The following is a 20,530-nucleotide window of genomic DNA, read 5'->3' on the forward strand; positions in this document are numbered from 1 at the left end:
AAAGGCAGATGTTGGGGAAAAAAGCCAGTGACTACCACAACCAAGAAGAAAGCAGTGCTCACCTCTCAAATCAAACAATATACAAGAAAACATGTTTATCCAAACTTAGTGGTGAAAATTAAATATTAAGCTTACATTAATTTATGAAAACACAACCTACACTGGTAGTCACTTGTGTAAACTTCAGTTCTGTTAGGGTTTTTTTACAAAAAAATTTGCAGAATTATACATGAATGCAGTAAGTTTGCTGCAAATGACAACAGCTGACAGCTCCTTGATGTCAAGAGGCCTCCTAGACACAGACACTGGACGGGAGTAAAATAATAAAGTAAGTATTTATTTGAAAAGCCTTCAAGGGTACACCCTGGGAGCCACAGGCTACTGCCAAAAATGGACCCCGAGATGGATGGCAGGTCACGAGTTCTTCACACCTTTATAGGTTTGGTTCATTTGCATACCAGGGTTAATTCTCCAAGTAAAGCTTCAGTTCAGTGATGTAATTTCCCCTCTGCTTGCCGCTCTTAGAAGCTCTTTGGATAATACTTTTGGGCCTAGGACAGTCTGGGTGACCTTGGAGAGCAGGCCCAGAGAGGCTTTGTTATGTCCACCTAGCACAAGAGAGCAGAAATTAGCAAGCTACAAGAAACCTCAGAGTTACACTCTAAGCAGTACAGAATCAGGAAAATATAAAAGCTAAAACCTAGGCATCATCCTGACATGCCAAAATATCCAAAGCACACAAGATGAAGAGAGGTTTTGGTTAGTATAACTAAGGGAAGACCATAAGGGGTTCAGATTATGTCTTATAGGTCTCTAATAAAAGTGTTAAATTAAATACTTCTTAATTAATTTAATTTTCAAAATATTCCACAAAGTACAATTGCTTCTACAGCACTGCAGTGAAAGACATTTGTGGGCAGAATTCCATTTAAACATGTTCCAGTTGTACTCCCAAGGTGTCTACTGTCTATTTTTGTGATATTCCTAGAAGGAAATCCACAGAAACCCTAAGTTTGACGTCCCAGGTGGAAAACAGCACAAAGCCTTTCCTGGAGGTCCAGTGATCTACTCAGGCCAGAAAGGGGTCATTTACACTTCCCATATCTAAGTACTGCAGCAAACCACGTGTTTGCATCATGTAACACAAGAATGAGCATTATTCCAAACCCATCAGCTTCCAAATATTTCTTTATTGTTTTCACAGCTCAAAAACGGAGTTTTTCACAAAAAAGGATGATTCAAGGAGCCCTTGTCTTTGTTTGCTTTCAGTTCCCCTTTCCAAAAACCCAAACAACCTCCTGAGGACTCAGCCAGCTCTCCCCTCTCTAGCTGCTACTGGCTTTTCCTGCACCAGTTCTTCCTCCTTCTTCTTGTGAAGCTTTAGGAGATACTCATCAGGCTCAATTCCTGCCTCCTGTAACTCTGCCATGGCTTTCTCCAGCTGGCGCAGTGTCCGGGCGCCCTGCACTTTGCGGGCAGTGATGTACAACGTGAATTCCTTGAAGCCCATCAGTTTGCAGGTATCCACCTCACAGATATTTTTAACATCTTTGGTCTTGTCCACCTGGGGGAAGAAAACTAAACCTGACATTTTTTCCAGATCTTCAATACTGACTTGGAAGTCAGTCAGCTGGTGTTTGAAGCCTATGGGATCATTTGGTACCACGAAAGCGCCCAGGACCAGAGGCTCTGAGGATATTCTGCTCCGTCTGGCGAGGATCACCTTGTACAGGTGGGATGGTACAGCCACGTCATCCTTTCCAATCACCTGCCAAAAGGAAAGGACTGTTACAGGTACAGATCACAGAATCATAGAATTGTGTTGGTTGGAAAAGACCTTTAAAATTATCAAGTGCAATCATTAACCCAGCGCTGCCAAGTCCACCACTAAACCATGTCCCTAAGCACCACATCTGCATGTTCCCTCTCTCTGGAGTCCCTCTACTTTTTATAACTACAATAATTTATATTATAACATATGATAAAAGTTCCTGACCTGACAGTTCCAAATCATGGAGGTTTTAATAAACACTTCAAATCAAGTCTAAGTTATCGTCTGTCACTCATTTTTTCTCTATTACCCACACACAGGAAGCATTTAAAAGCTACATTACCTAAACAAGCATTTTTTGAGAGGACCTGAATACAAAGCACATATAGTAACTGACTACCCTCCTGAAAGAGAGGCCTATCCAAAGAAAATGCACCTATTTCTTCCATAAATTCCATATGATCCAACTTAAGTGCTCATACATGTTGGGTTTCCTCCTCTGTCCCTCAGACCAGGACCCAGGGATTTAATGGATCCCCAAGAGTGGAGGATCAGGACTGTTTAAAATCTCACACTCACATGTACACACTAGACACCCCACCCTGTGCCAGGGATAACTCCAAGGGAATACACCTATTGATGGCAAATGTAATCTCCAGGACTCAAAAAGTTATCCATGCACTGAATTAGGCTTTTTTTTTTTTTTCTTCACTATTCCTGAACTGAATCTGTCATCTTAAGAGAGTACAACAGGCTCACATGTGGAAAACCTGAGTTTTGCATAACCCTTCTCTAAGTACCTTCTCGTATCTGTGCTTTTATTCTAATTGCAACAGAAGAAGAAGACATAGATCCCTTACAAAAACCACAAAGGCATTTTATTCTATATATAAAATCCAGTAATTTGGTGCTGTTTCCAGGACTTGCAATACCTGCAAAAGCAAAGACTGCTTGTTTTGATTTTTTGACAGCTCTTTTTAGATACAGTTAAAATACCCTTTCAGGCAAAGCAGGTATTTATCATGTCCACTGAAAGTATTTTACAAACTAGTTCAGCGTTATCAGCTCAGACATGCCTTGTCCACTCATATATTCAGTACAACTCTATCACATAACAAACACTTCCTATGTACACCTTTTTCTGAGTATTCAGCCCTTCCTCAAATGAAAATGTGTTTTTAAAATTAAATTTTGCCTGTGGTTACTGAACCAAGGTTCAAGTTAGTAATTCCAACAGTTAATTAAATTTTAGTTACAAATTCTTTCAGTGCTTCAAGTGTGTCCTGTACCTCTGTTGCCAGTTTTTTAAGTGACTGGTCTTTAAATCTGGTTAGAACAAAACCAGAGAAAGTACCTGCAGGAGAAAACTCTCATAAATTTTTTTCATGTTTTGTGCAGTAACACAGGGGAAACATTACTCCTGTTTCTGGAAAACACGTGCTCTTAGATTTCTTTGCTGTGTTCTGAAATACTTCTCTCCCTGGCCCTAAACTAGGCTATTTAATAGTTTTCCTGTAGTTTAAGCTTTTTTGTTTGTGGGGTTTTTTTGGGGGTGCAGTGGGGTTTTGTGTGTTTTTTGGTGGGTTGGTTTGTTTGTTTTTGTTGAGGTTTTTTTGTTGTTTGGGTTGGGTTTTGGGGTTTTTTTTTGTTTCTCAGTTTCTTGTTTATTTGGGTTTTTTCTTAATTATCATGGTTATACCAACCTTCTCCCAAGTAATACTCTGCCTAGACATCAGTCACTGAAACTGATTAAGGAATAAAATGCCTTATGCCAAATGTCCTCTTCCTTTCAATGATGACAAACGTGTTGATAGGGAAATTAGAGCTCCTGAGTGTTAAAGCACTTTGCATTTAGCATTCCGTGTAGGTGAAATCAGAGCTACAGCTCCCCAGGACCATAAATAATCAAAACCAACTGATGCACAGGTAATGCTAAAATGTACTAAAACCAACGCAGCAACACTCTGTTCTATCTGGTGAGTTAACACTGAATTACAAAATGAATGGTGCTGGGAGTTTTAACCTATTTAAGATCAGTGGCACTTGAGCTGGGGAGTACATACTGGGGCAAAATACTGGGGGTGAGAGGGAGGGAGCCAGGAAAATCCCTGAAGGGGAGAGTAAGGAGTTCATATTTCCATATTCACCCAAGGGCACCCAGTGATGACACTGCCAAAGGCAGGAGGCTGGGGCTCCTTTTCTCCCCTGGAGCAGGGAGCTGGCAGAGCCTGCACTGCAATCCCACCTCCAGCATGTTCCTAGGGCAGGGAGGAACGGGAGGAGAGGACAAAGAGGCTGTAGCCTCCTGAGACAAGGCAGAAGTGAGGCTAAACCCAGTCCTCAGCTTCTCCCTGGGCCAGCAATCTCCTGACCTGCAGCATTCCCATGCCTGTACGGCCTTTTCCAGGCCTCTTTGCACACTTTTCCTACTACAAATCCATGGATAATGTACTAGGTCCTCCTTAGCTCGGCTCCCTTCTTCTCCACACCTCCCACACACATCCACATCCTGGCATCCTCGCTCTGGTGCATAGAAGACCAGGGGAAGGGCGATCACACAGATGGAGCCGTACAAGGATCTCCAATTAGGGGGTTCATGGAATATGTAAAACAAACAGGTGAATGTGCGTGGAGTGAGCTGAGGGAACTTGGGATTGAGGCTGAGGGCTGAGTGGGTGGATAGGGAGGCTGGGGAATGAATAGAGCTGCACACAGAACAGTTAGGTATGAGATGGAAATGCTGAATGCCTGAAGTGGGTGTTAAGGGAAAACAGACCCTGTGCTTGTGTAATATTATGCAAATATATATATTCTATGCAAAATAATGCACATTTATGCAGAGTATGGGCACCTAGGAAGAGAGAGAAGAAAGAGAAAGGACTAGTTCTAAATGAAGGAGGGGCTTTTGAGAAATGTAGATCTAAATTCAACTCCATACATGCAATGGCCAGATATGTAATTTATATACCATTTCAGTTCCATGTAAACTCTCTTCTGAGAATTTAAATAAAATTTAAGCAGTGCACAGGCTTCATACCAATTCTCTGACCAGCAGCAAACTACTACTGCAATGACTTCACTGAGTGCTAATACTATTAAAGTGGTTAAAACCATCTTCAGCTGCCAAACTGCCAGAGTCCACAGGTGTCCCTTCCTTACTCAAAACAGGGCATCAAAGTTCTATCCCCAGCTAAGTCTGCTGGAGGTGAACACCATCAAAGGGCAGTGCCTGATTTCTCTGACAGAGCAAATATGCATGACTAAGAATAAATGTCTTTTTCTGCAGTTTAACACTTATGTGAACCATGCACAGGATGCATCACCAGTAATTTCTGCAGTGTGACCCAATGATTTCTGTTAAAAAAGGAAATGCAGCTCTGGAGCACAGCAAATTATTTCCATCATTACTCCCTGTAATATCCCACAATTTGCTTTTTTATGGGAGTAAATAGAGAAGCTGCAAATCGAGAAGATAAATGTTTCCATAGAGCTGCCCCTCCACCAGCTCAACTAGCAGGGAAAGAAGTAAAGCGTGACCCTGCGAAAGTAAAGTTTGGAATAGAAGCAAGAGGCAGGAAAAGCAAACTCCACAATTCCATTTCCTATTGCCACCTAGAGGATTTTCCTCCTGAACTTCAGCAGCCTCAATCACTATTCAGATCTGCACCATCCCATTTATCTCAGAGCTTTGCCCGACAGAGGCAGAGAGCATATGCTCCCACTGTAACAGGATGGAAAATGGTTCCAGATTATCCATGCACAGATGTTGACTTTGATTTGTGTCTATCCACAGGCAGCAGATGATCTTTCAGAAATCAAGGCCTGAAACAGCTCTCTGTCCCAGCTGGAGAAGAGCAGCAGTTTTTAAGGGTATCTGTGATTCTAACAGGAATTTTGTGCTCCAACACAAGCAAGAAAATACAGCAGTGGCCTGTTGAAATCACTGCTGTCCCATATGCTTTCACACTATGTTGGTAACAGCCCAAAAGGCAAATTTTTGTGCAGTCCTTTGAAAATTCCCATTTTGCTATTGCTATAAAATTTTGCTTAATCTTTCAAATTTTCAACACCCTCACAACATGAAAAAAAAAATGGCACTCAAGCTAAAAGCCTTCTTTTTATAGCATTAAATATATTTCTTTCCCATCATCATTTGGGAAACCAATGTGAAATTTCAGACACTTTGCTGTCTGTATCAGTTCAACGTAAATATGTGCATTGCCCTAACTTTCTGCAGCTCCTTATTCCTTTCATTTTTGTTTTTTTTCTTTAACTGAACTGGTATCTCCTAACAATGTAACATTATCATAATACCATTTTCAGAGTAGTGCTTACTATTTTTCCATCATTACTGGCATTGTTACTGACATTCCACAAGTGTGTGTGAATTTGTTACTCTTCTCAAAGCCCAATTAAACATGGGCAGCTGTCACGAGGGCAGGTCATTAAAATGTGTGCAATTCCTGACATTTAGAGATGTTTACACATCACTAAAACAACACACATGTTGGTAAGCAGTTATAATACAAACCTAAAGAGCTCACAGGGACAGATAAGAGCAGAAGTAACATTTCTTAAAATAGAGAGAATTCAGTGAGCTTCGATAAATTCACAGCCAAGTCACTGGATGAGGATTTGTCTTAAGCTTGGTTTTCCTCCCAATTTTGGCCAAATCCTGTTCTTGACTGCAGTTTTTAAAAATAGAGGAAGCAAATTTGATAATATCTGTGGAGTCCTTCAGTATCACAATAAATAATGAAGATATTTGCTAATCGCATCCAGGGTAAGTTTAAGCATCTGGCATTAACTAATGCCACCTTTATGGTGGCAATCAGATAAATACAAGGCAGTCCCTAAAAATGTCACTTTGGAATTTATGAGATAGAAAAGTCCATTCCTACATGAACAAGTGAGAAGAAATATATGAAGTATAATGGAAGAACAGTTGAGATTATATGGGAAGAAAACAGTGTTACTATTACTGGAAATTTAAAATACAAACCAATGTTATCAAATTTTCATTTTACACTGGACTTGTTACAGCTTCCCACTCTGCAAAAAAATTTTCTTCCTCTGCAAGGGTATGGATCATTTTTAAAAGAATGGGCTTGTGAATCCAAAAGTGGTATTTTGCCACCTAGTGACTAGAAACCGAAAATCAACCGTGCACAGAATTAGCAGAAGGAATTAATGAGCCCTTCATCAGCGAGAGCCAGCTCTGGATTGCCAATTATCCATGATTCTCTCAGAACCTGGCAAACAGAAATCACACTCAATCATGCCTTAACCACCAGCACACACTGAAGACACACACTGACACACACGTACACACACTGTATGTCCTTGCATCAGACGGTACCACTATCAAATACTTTAAAATGTCAGCTCCAGAAACTCCCTGGGCATTCCAGTAACTGTTTCTTCACTCTCTGTGAAGTTCTAACCTCAGTTTAGAAGTGAGCCAGAACTGCAAACAGAACTGTCTGAAAAGAAGCATACACAGCTCCCTGTGACAGACCTTCCCCCTGCAACCAGCAGTAGCAAAATTAACACTTCCATCACATTCTTGGTGGACAGAATTCAATGAATCATTCCTGTCCCCCAAGCAAGATCAGGTCCATCAGATCTTTCACTGTAGATATAACATAATTCCTGCTGATGTGATCCCACGTTTGACAACCCAGAGCTTTATTATAATTTGATACTGAATTCTGTATAGAAACAGACTTTCTGGCAGTACAAAACATTCCATTTACTATCAGTGTAACTTTATTTACTCAATCATTGTGACAGCATTAACTGCCTTCACTCAAGTTCCTTCTGGGTTTGTTAGGCAGCACTGATTCTGCTGAGAGTGTTTTCCCCCAATATTTGAGAGAGCTCTGTCAGATGGCACTGAGAAGAACTGAGGGGTGTGAAGGCAGGCCTAGCAACACACAAACCAGAAAACACTACAGATAAAAATCATAGTAACAATCTGCACAGCCAAGCACTCCAAAATGCAAATGTATGTACTTCAGGAAAATTTAATTTGTTATGGCTCGTCTGATTGCTATTGCCAAATCATTTGGCAATCCTAAAAAGGAAAGGAAAAAAAAATAAATAAGACATGTAAAAAAAAAAAAAAAGCTGTTCCTGAGTACAGAGTTATGGCATTAAAACACAGACACCCCAACTCCTTTTTATTTTTATTTAATAAAGAGGGTGGGTATACACCTTATGTATGCAATAAACTGTATTTACATGACAACAGACTACTACTTCCACAGAACCCACTTAGTTTACTTAAAAATGAATCCACCACAGAGCTTAATACCCCTTTTCCTGTAACAGCACAACCTTCAGGATGGGTACAGTGCTAAATAAAAGCAATTCCAATTAATCTACCCTGCACCTTCAGTGTGTCTGCTCCTCCCATCTTAACCCAGTGTCTATTCCGTTCATTTGTACCTCACATCTAAATATAGGGCTGACAGAGCCCTGGTGGTTTACACCAGCTGATCTAAGACAGAGCCCTTTGCACAAAGTTTATGGGACATCTGTAATGGACCTACATCCAGCAGTTACCTCTGTAGCCTTAGGACCACTTGGAGCAACCAACAAACAAGTAACAGCTCCCAGGTTTACTTCCTCCTTTAACAAGGATTCCTCCCCCCATAGTATCTTAGCAGAAGACGACCTCTACTAGTTCTGAAAGTTAACTGGGCAAAACCATAAAGTACCTTCTTGTACTTGAGAAGTGCAATTTGTTTCCCAGTTATTTGCCACAGACATAGATGACAACTGTATCTTCTGGGATGTCTATTGTGCCTCTCTGGCCCTGCCTGGTCATGCAATGTAGAAAATGAAACAGCAAACACAATTCCAGTATGAACCTCATGTATCAGTTAAAAAGTACATTCAAATGTCTTTTTCAAACAACAAACACAGTATTATCTAAACTGTATTTTCATTTGCCAGCCACAGCTGATTCTTCTTAAATTAGCATTCACTATGATGGCATTGGGAATGGGGAGGGTGGAACACAGCATGATGCAGTTAATTATTGCAAAATTTGTATTTTAAACTCCAAATCTGCTGACAGAGAAAAATCACTGAAGTGACAGTCACTGGACAGCAGTAATGTATAAGACAAGACACTGTCATTTTGATCTGATCCGGACAAAGACGAAAAACCTGCATCTGCCTCTCCAGTGACACAGAACAGATTTTTCCTGTTGGCATTCTATTCTACATATATTCTCAAAATATGTTTTTCAGATACCAAGCACGGTCATCAGTCTCCTCTTTGCAATAAAAATCGCTGCTGGAGACAGATGAAATGACAGAATATATCTGAGGACACCAGTTCAGCCAATAGACAGAACAATGCTGGCATCTAAGGAGTTCAAGGTTAACTCCCTTTCTGGAATTAAAGAGCAAATGGTACCAGAGTCCAAGCAGAAACTGGGAACAAAGCCATGACCGATGCTCTGTTTTTCCTCTATAGTGATCTAAAAATAACCTTTTTGGATGTCTGATGAGAAAAACACCAGCATGTAAACCCATGGATACATATTTCATCACTCCTTTAGCCAAAAATAAGGAAACTAAGATTGAAGAGAGGATCTGAAACAAATCAATGCAGATACATTCACTGTAGCACTTCTGTGTTTTCTTTTTTTCCTTTTCACTGTTCTAGTCTGAGAACAAAAACATCAGAGAGGAGCTGAGCCTTAACAGTGGCACTGGCAGATTACAGGTTGTGAGTTTCAGCACTCTTGTGTGTACTGCAGCACTTCTCCTTGAACAGCACAGACAAAGGAAAGGACATCTCCTCACATCAGCTTCTCATGCCCAAACAATGAAGACTAAAACCCCTTTCAGTCTGAAGTCATTTGTGGGAACTAAGCAGAGTTCACTCTGAAAGACAGCTAAGAGATACCTTCCCTTCACAAGCCTTAGTGTTCTTCATTAGGGGCAGAATCCCAGGCTACCAAAATCAATGGCAATGACTGCAATTATATCCAAGGTGTCTGTTTGAAAAGAACTTCTCTCCGGTGCTTTGACAGGTTGCATTCCCTCCACTAAGTGTATGTGTTGATAAAAGAAAGAAAAAAACCAAACAAAAAAACCCAACACACCACTCTACTCTGAAGTCCCACTCCTCAAAGTACAACAGCAATGCAAAGCACAAAAACTTAAGCCATGAAGATATTTCAAAACTTAAAAAAAGTCAACATTCTCAGCCCGTATTTATTTAGAGGACCCAAATCAAAAAATTTAATATTTTAAAGAAACAAACAAACAAAAACCCCACAAAATCATTATTTTACTTTTCCCACCTGGAGACAGCATTATTTGTACTTAAATAAGAATCAATTTACATAATGAATGTCACTGTGGGAAGCTGAGTAAAATGATTTATGAATGTGAACAAGTGGTGACACACAAACTTCCCTTCAGTTCATTGTAAGACCAAAACTGGTAACACATTCCTAAAAGACCTATGTTGTCATCAAACCCAAAGACAATGAAGACAAAAGACAAGAACTGAACAAGATGACAATCACAGCAGCATGAGCATTTTGTCCCACTATTATTTCACCACTGTATTCAGGCATCAAGTTATTTTGAATAAAGCCAGTAAGATGCAGTGTCTGCTCTGATTTTTACCTGTGGAATATTAAAATTTACATTTCAAAACCAAGACTGAGAATGACAATCATTTTTCAGGAAATGCAATCTTCCTCTTCTAAGTAAACACTTTCTCTAGAGAAAAACGAGAAGAAGGTGAGCAAGATTAAAGTGAAACTGTTGGTGGATGCAGTTGATAGATGATTCAACTTCTTCCTGGAAATGATTTCCACTTATAAAATGTTCAAGTCAGCTCAGAATTTTTAATTCTTTGCTATGTTAGACGAATATATATTTTTAAGGATGAAAAATAAATGCAATATCCTGACAGCTACCAGGAAGCAAATCCCAGCAAGCTGTGTGCAAGCCTGGAGAACTCTGTACCATTCTGAGTGACAGTAAGCCAAATGCTCAGTTGAAGATTGTTGAAAGGGAACATCTCCCTCCTGCTCCCAGCTATGTGCTTTTGGACATCTCATGCTGTCACCAGGAAGCACTGGACTACTCTGTGTGCTGCCTCTACAGCAGTACAAAACAAGCTCAGTAAACCCAGTATGGATGGTTTTCCATTGCATTGCGTAATTAAGCATTTTGTGGAAGGATCTGACAGTCACCAGTGCAGGCAGACAAGAGCAAGGCAGAGAAAGGCCTGGGAAGTAGAAGGGGCAATGGTGAAGTGAGCACCTTTGGGTGGCACAGGATGACTGCCAATCTAAAGCTGGCTTTGCTGCTACTAACTTACCATCTGGCACTGGTCATATCCCTTAACCATGGCTTATTCATCCACTTGAAAATGAGCACAGTCTGCACTTCCCTCACAAAGATGTGGTGAGAGATGAAGGTTGGAACTGCCACTAAACACGAAGAAGGTAACACTACTGCACTTCCATGTACGTTAACTTCCCCCAAAAATACCAAACCCAAATCCAAAGCTGTGATTTTGTGACAGTCAAGGTTTGACATGTGTAGCTGGGGACATAAGGGACAGTTTTTGAAGAAGTAAAAAGGTAAAAGCAAACAGGAAAAATCACATTCTATCATGACTGAGTTCCAAGTTCAATCAAGTGGAATTCAGCTGTGTGTTTATAAAGGAGAAATAGTGCCTAACTCTTACTGCTAAACAAGCCAGTGTTGAAAGCTGAACACCTCCCTCTTTTGTGTCTCTCATCCCTCTGAAACAAGGGGTTGTGCTGGCAAGCTCATTCATTGCTCCTCAGAGAACTCGTTGGAAGCTGAATCACTCACGAGCTGAAGCCACAGTTGAACCAACTATTCATTTTCAAGGAAAAGGGGTTTTTCAAGAGGTGCAAAATGCAGCATTTATTATTTTCATTATACCAGCTTTCATCTGCAACTGAAAATAGCAATGATATCTCACTGTAGTGGGGGCAGAAGGTAACACTCCCTTGAATAACTTACTATGCTCAAACATTACAGATGTCTAAACACAAGCCTACAAGGAGTAAGTCTGGGTAAGCAATAATAAATTCACCTCTCAACTTGATAGCCTGTCCCATCTGTCTGTCAGTTTCTACAGACTGTGCATGATCAATCCTAAAACTTCAGAGTATTTTAAGCAGGTAATAAAAACAGGGGGCTAAAAGAAGGGGAGTATCAGTACCATTGACCCGTGATTACACTGCACTTGAGTGAAGTCTTCCAAGTGACTCTGGCATGCTCAGAATCTCAGTTGCAAGGCTTCATCCAAGTGATGCCTACGGTGTAGCAGCAAACAACTGTTGGCGAAATTAATGGAGCACAGCACTCCAATACCCTGCAGAGTTCTGAGAGACCCATACTACCTTTGTATTGCACTGTCTCTAAAGCACATGAAGAAACTGACTGAATAGATGCCTGTGCATTAGCAAACCCCACTGACTCTCTGCTTAGATAAACAGTTCTGCAGACCGTGGACATGAAATAGGATGATTTTAAAATAATTTGTTTATTTACAGAGATCTTTCTCATGTCTAGGCAAGACATAACATTTCTGCTCATCTTGTCCCAACAAATATTGCACATTTTATACATTTTGCCTGTACTAGGATGCCCAACTTTTGTTTTACCAAGTTATTATATAAATTTTAAATAAATAATTACTACTGCACTATTATCCCAGCAACATATATACATACCTGATAAGTAACACTCTTCTTTCCATCACCATTTGTTTGAGGCAAGGTAAGAGGTCCAGAAACTACCCAAACATCTTCAAATCTCTCAGTCAATTCCCGACAATACATTTCCATTCTGGAACACATTTGTCAGATAGGGAAAAGTCAGCTGGGAAGATTTAATCTTTTGAGACATAGTGAGAAGGGTCAACCACTGACAGGGAGCATTTTTCCAGACTCATCTGGGTGATTCACAAGCCAAAGAAAGTAAAATGTAGGCCCAAGTCCTACTTCCCATTTGTCCTCTGTAAATAAGGTTCATTTATTTACAGATAGATGTGTTACTGCACACATCTGAAAATAGTTTCTGCAGCCTTACCACATGTCTGAATAGCTGAATTCTCTACTTACTCCCACACTTGACACTAGAAATATACTGTTGATGGTCACTTGGGATTAGTAAAATAGAATTGTTCTAAACAGCAAGTTGAAGCATTTTTACTTTGAAAGGTTTTATCATATTATTGGATTTGTATGTTTCTCCCCAAGGATCAAAGTCCTGCAACACAGTTCTTTCTGTAGCTCAAAGTACTGAGCAAAGTTTCTATGTGTCATTCCCACTAACTCTACCTCCTTTTTTATAGGTATAAAACTGTTCAAAAATAAAGTAGTGACACCAGAAATACTACCATATTTTTGCTTTTTAAACTGCTTCAGTTTACAGCATATAATATTTCTCAAATAAGAAGGTTTCTGGACCCCACCTATTTTACATAAAACAAAAGATTAACAAGGTCAGGCTGGATGGGGCTTTGAGCAATCTGATGTAGGGGAAGGTGGCCCTACCCATGGCAGGAGGTTTGGAACAAGGTGATCTTTAAGGTTCCTTCCAATCAAACCATTCTATAATTCTATGATTACAGCCCATCTTTGATCTAACACTCAATTGTTACAGAAATCACATAGAGTGAGGACCCATTGCTCCTTTGCAAAGGTAAGAGTCACACTTCACACAAACAGACAAACAGAGTATCAGACAGATTATCCCAGCTAACTTGGCTGCTACTGAAAGGGGGAGGTTTCACCCCCTTCTCTGTCTCATTCCTCACACCTCTCCCTTGGGCGACTTGAGCATTCTTCATCTGTCAACAACCCTGAAAAAACTAGCTTGGTTTTTTTTTTGTGCTGGGTTAGTGAGTTAAATCAGCAAGAATGAGCAACACAAATGAGAATGAGCAAGAATGAGCCCTTTCTTCATGGGATACACCAAAGCATTGACTACAAGTGAATTCTTTTCCTGCTGTCACCAGCTTTGCTTCCAAGCAGCAACATATGTGAAATATGGTATCCTTAAAAATGTTCATTATTAAAGAAATGACTGACAAAAAAAGTGGCATCGCTGCCTTGCTCATGCATTTAAACTCTGGGAACAGAGTGCTGGGGTTGGGAAAAAGTGGCAGTAACTGCTTAAATTGCAGGGCTCATAGTACCAGAGGAAATTTTCAAACACTCCCCACGATTTCCTGATTAGGCAGAGATCCTGCTTAAGGGAAATGAAGAGCATTTTCCTACCTTGAATCGGTACAAATGCCTTGCTTTGGTGTAAGGAAAATTTATGTTCAAACACTTGAGTTATTAAAATAAGAAAAAAACCCTCTTAAAATGTTACGGCATTTTATTTGTCCATAAAACAGTATAACCTACTGAATGGCTCATCTGATTTTATACACATTCTTGTAAAAAAGGAAAGCAGTGTGCAGACGAATGATGATGCATTTCTGATGGACTTTTATTACCACACTGTATATAATTTTGCTGACCTTCCCTTAAGTGAACCTTGAGAAATCTGTAATTTTCCCCTCCTGTTTCTGAGCCTTCACATTTTGTAAGTCCTATGCAAGAAGCACTGGATGAATGCTACTTTTGCTATGTTCTCTGCTCAAAGGAAGGAAAGAATAAAAATCTTACACGAAGCAAGTTTAAATTTATCAACCACTCCACCTCAAAGGCGATCCAGTCAGCACTCACAAGTGACAGAGTGACTGCCCGACTGCTCCTTGGGAGCCAGGACCTGAAGGAACACCTCAGACCTGCAGTAGTGACAACTCAGTGGGGAGCGCTCAGTTCTCCAATTCAAAGGGACCCAACATCCACACACAGACATGGGAATACTCTCACTGCAAGCGCTTCTTTGAGGAAGATCTAAACCCTCTCTTTACTTCTGCTGAAACTTCCTTAAGGATGTTAAGCCCGGTACTTTTACCCCACATCAGCCAGAAGAAATAATTACATCTAAATAAATGTCCTCGACAGTTTGATTGAATAAAAAACTACAGTAGTCATTACACTGTTCTTTCACTGAAAGGACTGAGTTGCCTTTCATTTCAGAGAAAGCTCCTATGACCTCTACAGGTAACCTATAAACTGCTGTAGAATAGCTGGATGTGAAGAAACTTCATAAATAAAGCATTTTTGATTGATGCTACTGCCTGGTATTTTTCACTTTGTTTACTTACAAGTAATTTCTCACCTGTTCCAAAACCCAGCATTATTTTCATAATTCTGAGGCACGATGTTAGACAGATAAAACGTTTCAGCCATAGCTCTCTGCATAGAGAAAGAAAATATCATTTCACTGAAACATTTTCAAGCTGAGAACACATTTCAGCAGTTTTTGGATCAGAATCCAATTTCTAGTTTAGTTTTAATATTTATTAGCACAGAAAATAAGATAAAAACCTAAGTCAGAACACCTACAAAATTGTTTTGGGTTAAGAGGTAGATAACTGAGGTGAAATCTTGCAAAGTCATCTACTTTTTTTTTTTTCCCCCTGGCAGAAACAACATGATAATGTCCAGTTCTAGAACCACAGGAATTACTATGTCACCCAGTGTCAGTTTGGTAATGTCTTTGAAAGCAACTAGTCATTTTTCATTTTGAATGGGAAGGACACTTTCAAACACGCTTTTCATTTATTTGACTGCTTAATGGCCAACCTTTTCTTTCCTTTCCAAGAAAAAGTTTTATTAAATATACTCATCAATAACGTACAGGCAATGAAATTATTTATGAGACCATTAATGGTCAAATATCCATATATCTGCTTAATTTCATCTTGTAGAAGTGTCATAAACATCTCTGAACAGAAGCTCATATACCTCCAGAGGTGAAGGACCTGATGCTAAAACACTAGGCATATGCAGGGAAATACAGAGGAAAAAAATTCCAAGATCTCAATCCAGAATTTTCACAGGTCCTGCATTTGTCATTATTTTTCACATACTATTTCTGCAAAGTGAAGGGACTGACAGAACACTTTAGGATAATGAGCAAACACTACCTCCACTAATTAGACTGTGAAATTAATTTTTTATTGCCCTGTATTTGAAAGATTGTATCATCTCACTGCATTTCAAGCTAGGTCCAGGAGCTCTGTGCACAGGGAGCTCACCAGCAAAAATTCCCCAGATATCACAAATAAATAACAACAAAGACACTTCCAGTAGAAATAAAACTACTGATTCTTTCATTTACCACATGCCACTGTGCTGTCACTCCACCCCACTGAATCCTATTCTGCCTGGAAGAAATACGAATTCAAACTGCTTCTTAATTAACAAATTGCTGCATTAGGCACATTTCACAAGAGGATCCAATAAATTCAAGGCTGCTTTGTAAGTCAGCCAAGGCATTAAGGCATGCTTCTCTTACAGCTTGAATAAATGGCAGGTGAAGACATTTCACAGACTGAGAGAACCACGGCAAAAGGGTCTAATTTACCTCATACACATTGCAAGAAAGGAAAAAGCCTTTTAAATCATCCAGGCAATCCCCTTGCCAATACAGAACAGTACTTAACAGCATCTTTGCTTTGCCCAATCTAGCCTTAAATATCTCAGCAGCTGTTGGCCAGAATGACATCATTGTCCCTGTCTCCCTTTAACTGAGCTTTGAAGACTTCCAGGGCTTTCCTGGTGAAGGTTATCATCTTCATTTTACACGGAGACAATGTGACATGCAAGAGGCTGAGAAGACTTGCTTAACACCACACTGTTCAAAACATCATCTCTGCCAAACAAGCTGATCTAGGTGTGATTTAATTAAGAGAGGTATGTCATCAGAGCATGCACCTGATTTAGATGCCTGAAGCAGACTGTGAGAGCATCCTACACTGCTCAGTCAGGAATAGACCTTGTAACTCCAAATCCAGCTCTGAGCATCAATAATGACATCATGTTCCACCTCAAAACAAACTGCAAAAGGAATGCTGCACATTACTTCTAAGGGTCTTTTGACCCTTTCCAACTGATAAACACAAATTAAAAGGATAGGAGAAAAAAAATCCTACTGTTGAAAATTTGTTATCTCCTGCTGGTGCCATGTGTCCTCGTGACCATCCACTGCCAAGGTAGTCTTCATTGACAGCACTGAACATCAGAGGGATGTTAGGATCTGGTCTGAATTTACAGTGCTTTCGATCTGCATCACCTGAAGAATAACACACTAAATGGTCATCTTATCACAAAACCATCATAACCAGAATACAAAAAGATCTAATTCTGTCACATCTTGCCAAATGACCCATGCTTACGGACTCAGCACATTAATCTGAATTCTGTGCATCTCATGCTCATTTCTTTCTGCTATGTGTTCTAAATCTTTAAGTCCTTACTTACCAAAAAAATATATGGTTTTTTGCATCACAACTTTTCAATCTTCCCCAAACAACACAGGCCTGCTTCAATTCTCAATTCGAGTAGCTACAGACATAAATGAGAGCTGAATGCCTCAAGATGTTTGATTTCAACTTGCAGGTTAGTTGTATCTGACTATTTGGAAAACATTTCATCAATTCAGCCATTAAGGCCCACTTGAAAGTAAGCCTGAAATTACTGTTTTCTTCTCAGAAAGAAGTGGGATCAATGATGCCACTTAGGGGTTGGTCATAATGTTTTCAAGATCATGCTTTTAATTTTGAAAGGTAATTTGAAGACAGTGATTAAGATATATTTAGACGGCTATTGCTTTCATAAAACATTTTACAATTACATGGTTACCTCCATTACTAATAGTCTGCCTTATAAAAACTGAACTAATGCTATAAACTTAATTTACAATGACTGTATACCACTCATATTTCATTCACCACCGACAGCAGAAAATCACTGAGCCTCTGTCTTGCATAAAGAACAGAGGAGTGAGTACGAGGTAAAGCACATCAGGAACTACGACAGAACTGCACCAGAGTAAATAATGGCTGCAGTGAGGAGGTAATGCCCTATCTAGTTTTGAACAACTGCTGATACCCTTTGCTCAGTTTTTATCTCACAAATGGACATTTTCCTCCCATTCCAAGCAAATCTCTACAATCTGTACATCAGAAGCTCTGGCTACCACTGGCATTGACTCCACTGACACAAACTGGACCTCAGAACTAACTCCACTAGCTAAGGAAGGAGCCATTTTTATGCCCTCAAGCAACTTTGCAGGTCCAAATCAAGCAAGGAAAGGTTAATTTTCATTGTTTCATTTTCTCTCTATTTGTGTTATAAAAAGGTAAGTTGAACTTCCCTCCCAGAGATCACTATAGGATTTTTCTCCCCTGCCTGCTCCAGGGTGCACCTTCTGTGAGCAGCAAAGCCCATTCAGGGCATCACAGATACGAGTAAAGTAAATAAACACCTACATACCCAGTGTCTTTTGTTTCGAAATATGTTCAATCACCCATCTAGGCACCCGTTTTGCCTGGTCATAAGACAGTGCATGATTTGTGTAACATCTGGTCTCTGTTCCAGCCTCAGGAAATCCATATCTTTCCAGAAGAGCCTCTTCTATTGGTTCTAAGGAAAAAAATAAACAGAAAGCCATGCAAAGATGAAATGTGATCATAAGCAAGGCAGTAAGAAAAACATCCCAGCGGGTGTAAACCTACTGTGTAGGGAATTACTTGAGGTTACTGCCACAATTAAGACCTAAAAAATATTAAGAGAATTATACTGTTAAACTCTCATCAGCCAAAATAGTTGTGGTTCTCACAGTGCTTTAACATGAGGATCTCAGCTCTAGGACTAACTCACCTACTCTAATGCCTACAGAAAGCAGAAAAAAAATCGATCAGATAATTTTTCTTCTACAGAAAAAAAGCTATCAGATATTTAGGGACAAATCAGGCAAAAAGGAGTTACAGACACAGGAGATCAACACACACATTTCACCCTTTGGAGCCAGAAATCGAACTCCTCACAAACTGAGATTTACAAGCTGGGCACAAGCAAGTCCTGCCCTCACTGGGAACGCTTATACTCTGCTGAATGAATAAAAGCTTCACCGAATTTTCGGGGGTTTTTTTGCAAGCAATAATTTTCTCTCATAGGGGAATATTTACAACCATCTTACTGTCTTGTTCATTCTCCAGCCATCTGTCCAACAGCAACTCATGTTTTTAGAGCCATTCTTCCTCCGCTTTCCAACAATCCGGTACCTTTAAAGCCTTGAGGCTGCGGAGAAAACCATTCACTCCCTCAGGTGCCCCGAACATCTCCCCCCACACCTGAACCCCACCAGACCCCAGATTCGATAAACGAGCCTCGGCTCATCCAGGGCAGCAACAGCTGAAATTTAGTTATGGTCTGACCCGAAATGTGTGTTTAAAACTAAATACACATTCCTCTCCTGCCGCGAGCAGGTGCAAAGGGAAGCGCTTTTAACCACAAGTTACAGCCCAGCATCCCAAATAACCTCCTCCCACCTCAGCCCGGCGCAGGTACTGGGGGAACCTCCCGATCTCCGCGCAGTCTTTGGGCAGACCGGGAATGGAGGAAGGAAGGAAGGAAAAGTATCTTCTGAGGGGAAAGAGAGGGTTTAGGGACAGAAGCGGCTGTGGGGAGCGGGGCTGCGGGACGCGGGACCACGCTGAGCCGGCCGCTCCCGCCTCGCCGGGCCGCCGCCCGTGGCCTCCCCACTGCCCGTGACTCTTACCCTCTGCCGGGGCCCGCCCGGGGCCCGGCTCCGGCTGGCTCTGGCTGCGGAGGAGCCGCCACGCAGCCCAGCAGGACGCGGCGGCCCCGGCCGCGGCCCCGCAGACGAAGCCGCCGAGAAAGCGGCGGTGGCGGGGCAAGGCCGCCATGGCGGCGGCGGGAAGAGAAGGGAAGAAGGGAAGGGGCGGGCACGGCCCCGCAGCGCCCCCTCACGGCACAGCCCCGTGGGCGCCATGGCGGCATCGCCTCAGCGCGGGGACGCGGCGTGAGGGGACGCGGCATGAGGGGAATGAGCCCGGCGGGATTTGCCCGATAGCTGTGGAAAAATAAAGACTGAGTCCCCTCACGGGGACTGCAGGGACAGTCCCGGAAGGGGCGGCCAAACTGCCCCCATCCAGCTTGGCCGGGGGCGACCACCCTGGGCTCCAAGCGCAAAGGATTATTGAATTACAAGACCATAGAATGGTTTGGGTCAGAAAGGACCTTTGAAGTCTTTAGCTGCAGAAGAAAAGCTCATCTCCCTTATCAGGAGAGACTGCGGAAGATGGGTCTGTTCAGTCTAGAGAGGTCTGAGAGGGGATCTCATTAATACATATAGATATTCCAAAGGTGGGTGCCAAGAGGACAGTGCTGGACTCTTTTCAGTGATGCCCAGAGACAGGATGAGGAGCATCTTTCTTACAAGTCCCCTTTAAGTCTTATGGAAGGTCACTGTAAGATCTCCCCAGAGCCTTCTCTTCCCCAGGCTGAACAAGAAAACTGTGGTATGGAGTTGGCTTTAGGCAACATAGGATGATGTTATATTGGATTTCTTTTCAGGAAAACCACCAGCCTGATTATTACTATTTTTCCCTCCCAAATACTTGCTAATGTTCATATTTGCCTCGTATCTGCCCACACTAAGCATTTCCAACCCAGCACCAAGCCAGAGGCATTTTTTTTCTGCAAAAAAGGATCAGTTTAGCAATGGCAAACACCAGAACATGAGGATAGCATGGCCATACCATCACTTTACTGCAGGCAGCTTTCCTGGAGAGCTCTGGCCATGCTT

At 41.2% G+C, this 20,530-nt stretch overlaps 1 protein-coding gene across 1 annotated transcript; it reads right to left on the bottom strand.

Annotated features, from left to right (window-relative positions):
- Window positions 1-316: 316 nt before the first annotated feature.
- EXOG (exo/endonuclease G) lies at window positions 317-19,645 on the bottom strand. The gene is made up of 6 exons (XM_010394829.3): window positions 19,481-19,645; window positions 18,193-18,342; window positions 16,851-16,990; window positions 15,032-15,108; window positions 12,523-12,637; window positions 317-1,768 (listed from the first exon to the last, which is right to left on the bottom strand). Exons 1-6 carry the CDS (start codon window positions 19,626-19,628, stop codon window positions 1,307-1,309), a joined length of 1,092 nt encoding a protein of 363 aa, XP_010393131.1. The 5' UTR covers window positions 19,629-19,645; the 3' UTR covers window positions 317-1,306.
- Between the last annotated feature and the right edge of the window lie 885 nt (window positions 19,646-20,530).

Source organism: Corvus cornix, chromosome 2, assembly GCF_000738735.6.
Source record: "Corvus cornix cornix isolate S_Up_H32 chromosome 2, ASM73873v5, whole genome shotgun sequence".
Taxonomy (NCBI): Eukaryota; Metazoa; Chordata; class Aves; order Passeriformes; family Corvidae; genus Corvus; species Corvus cornix.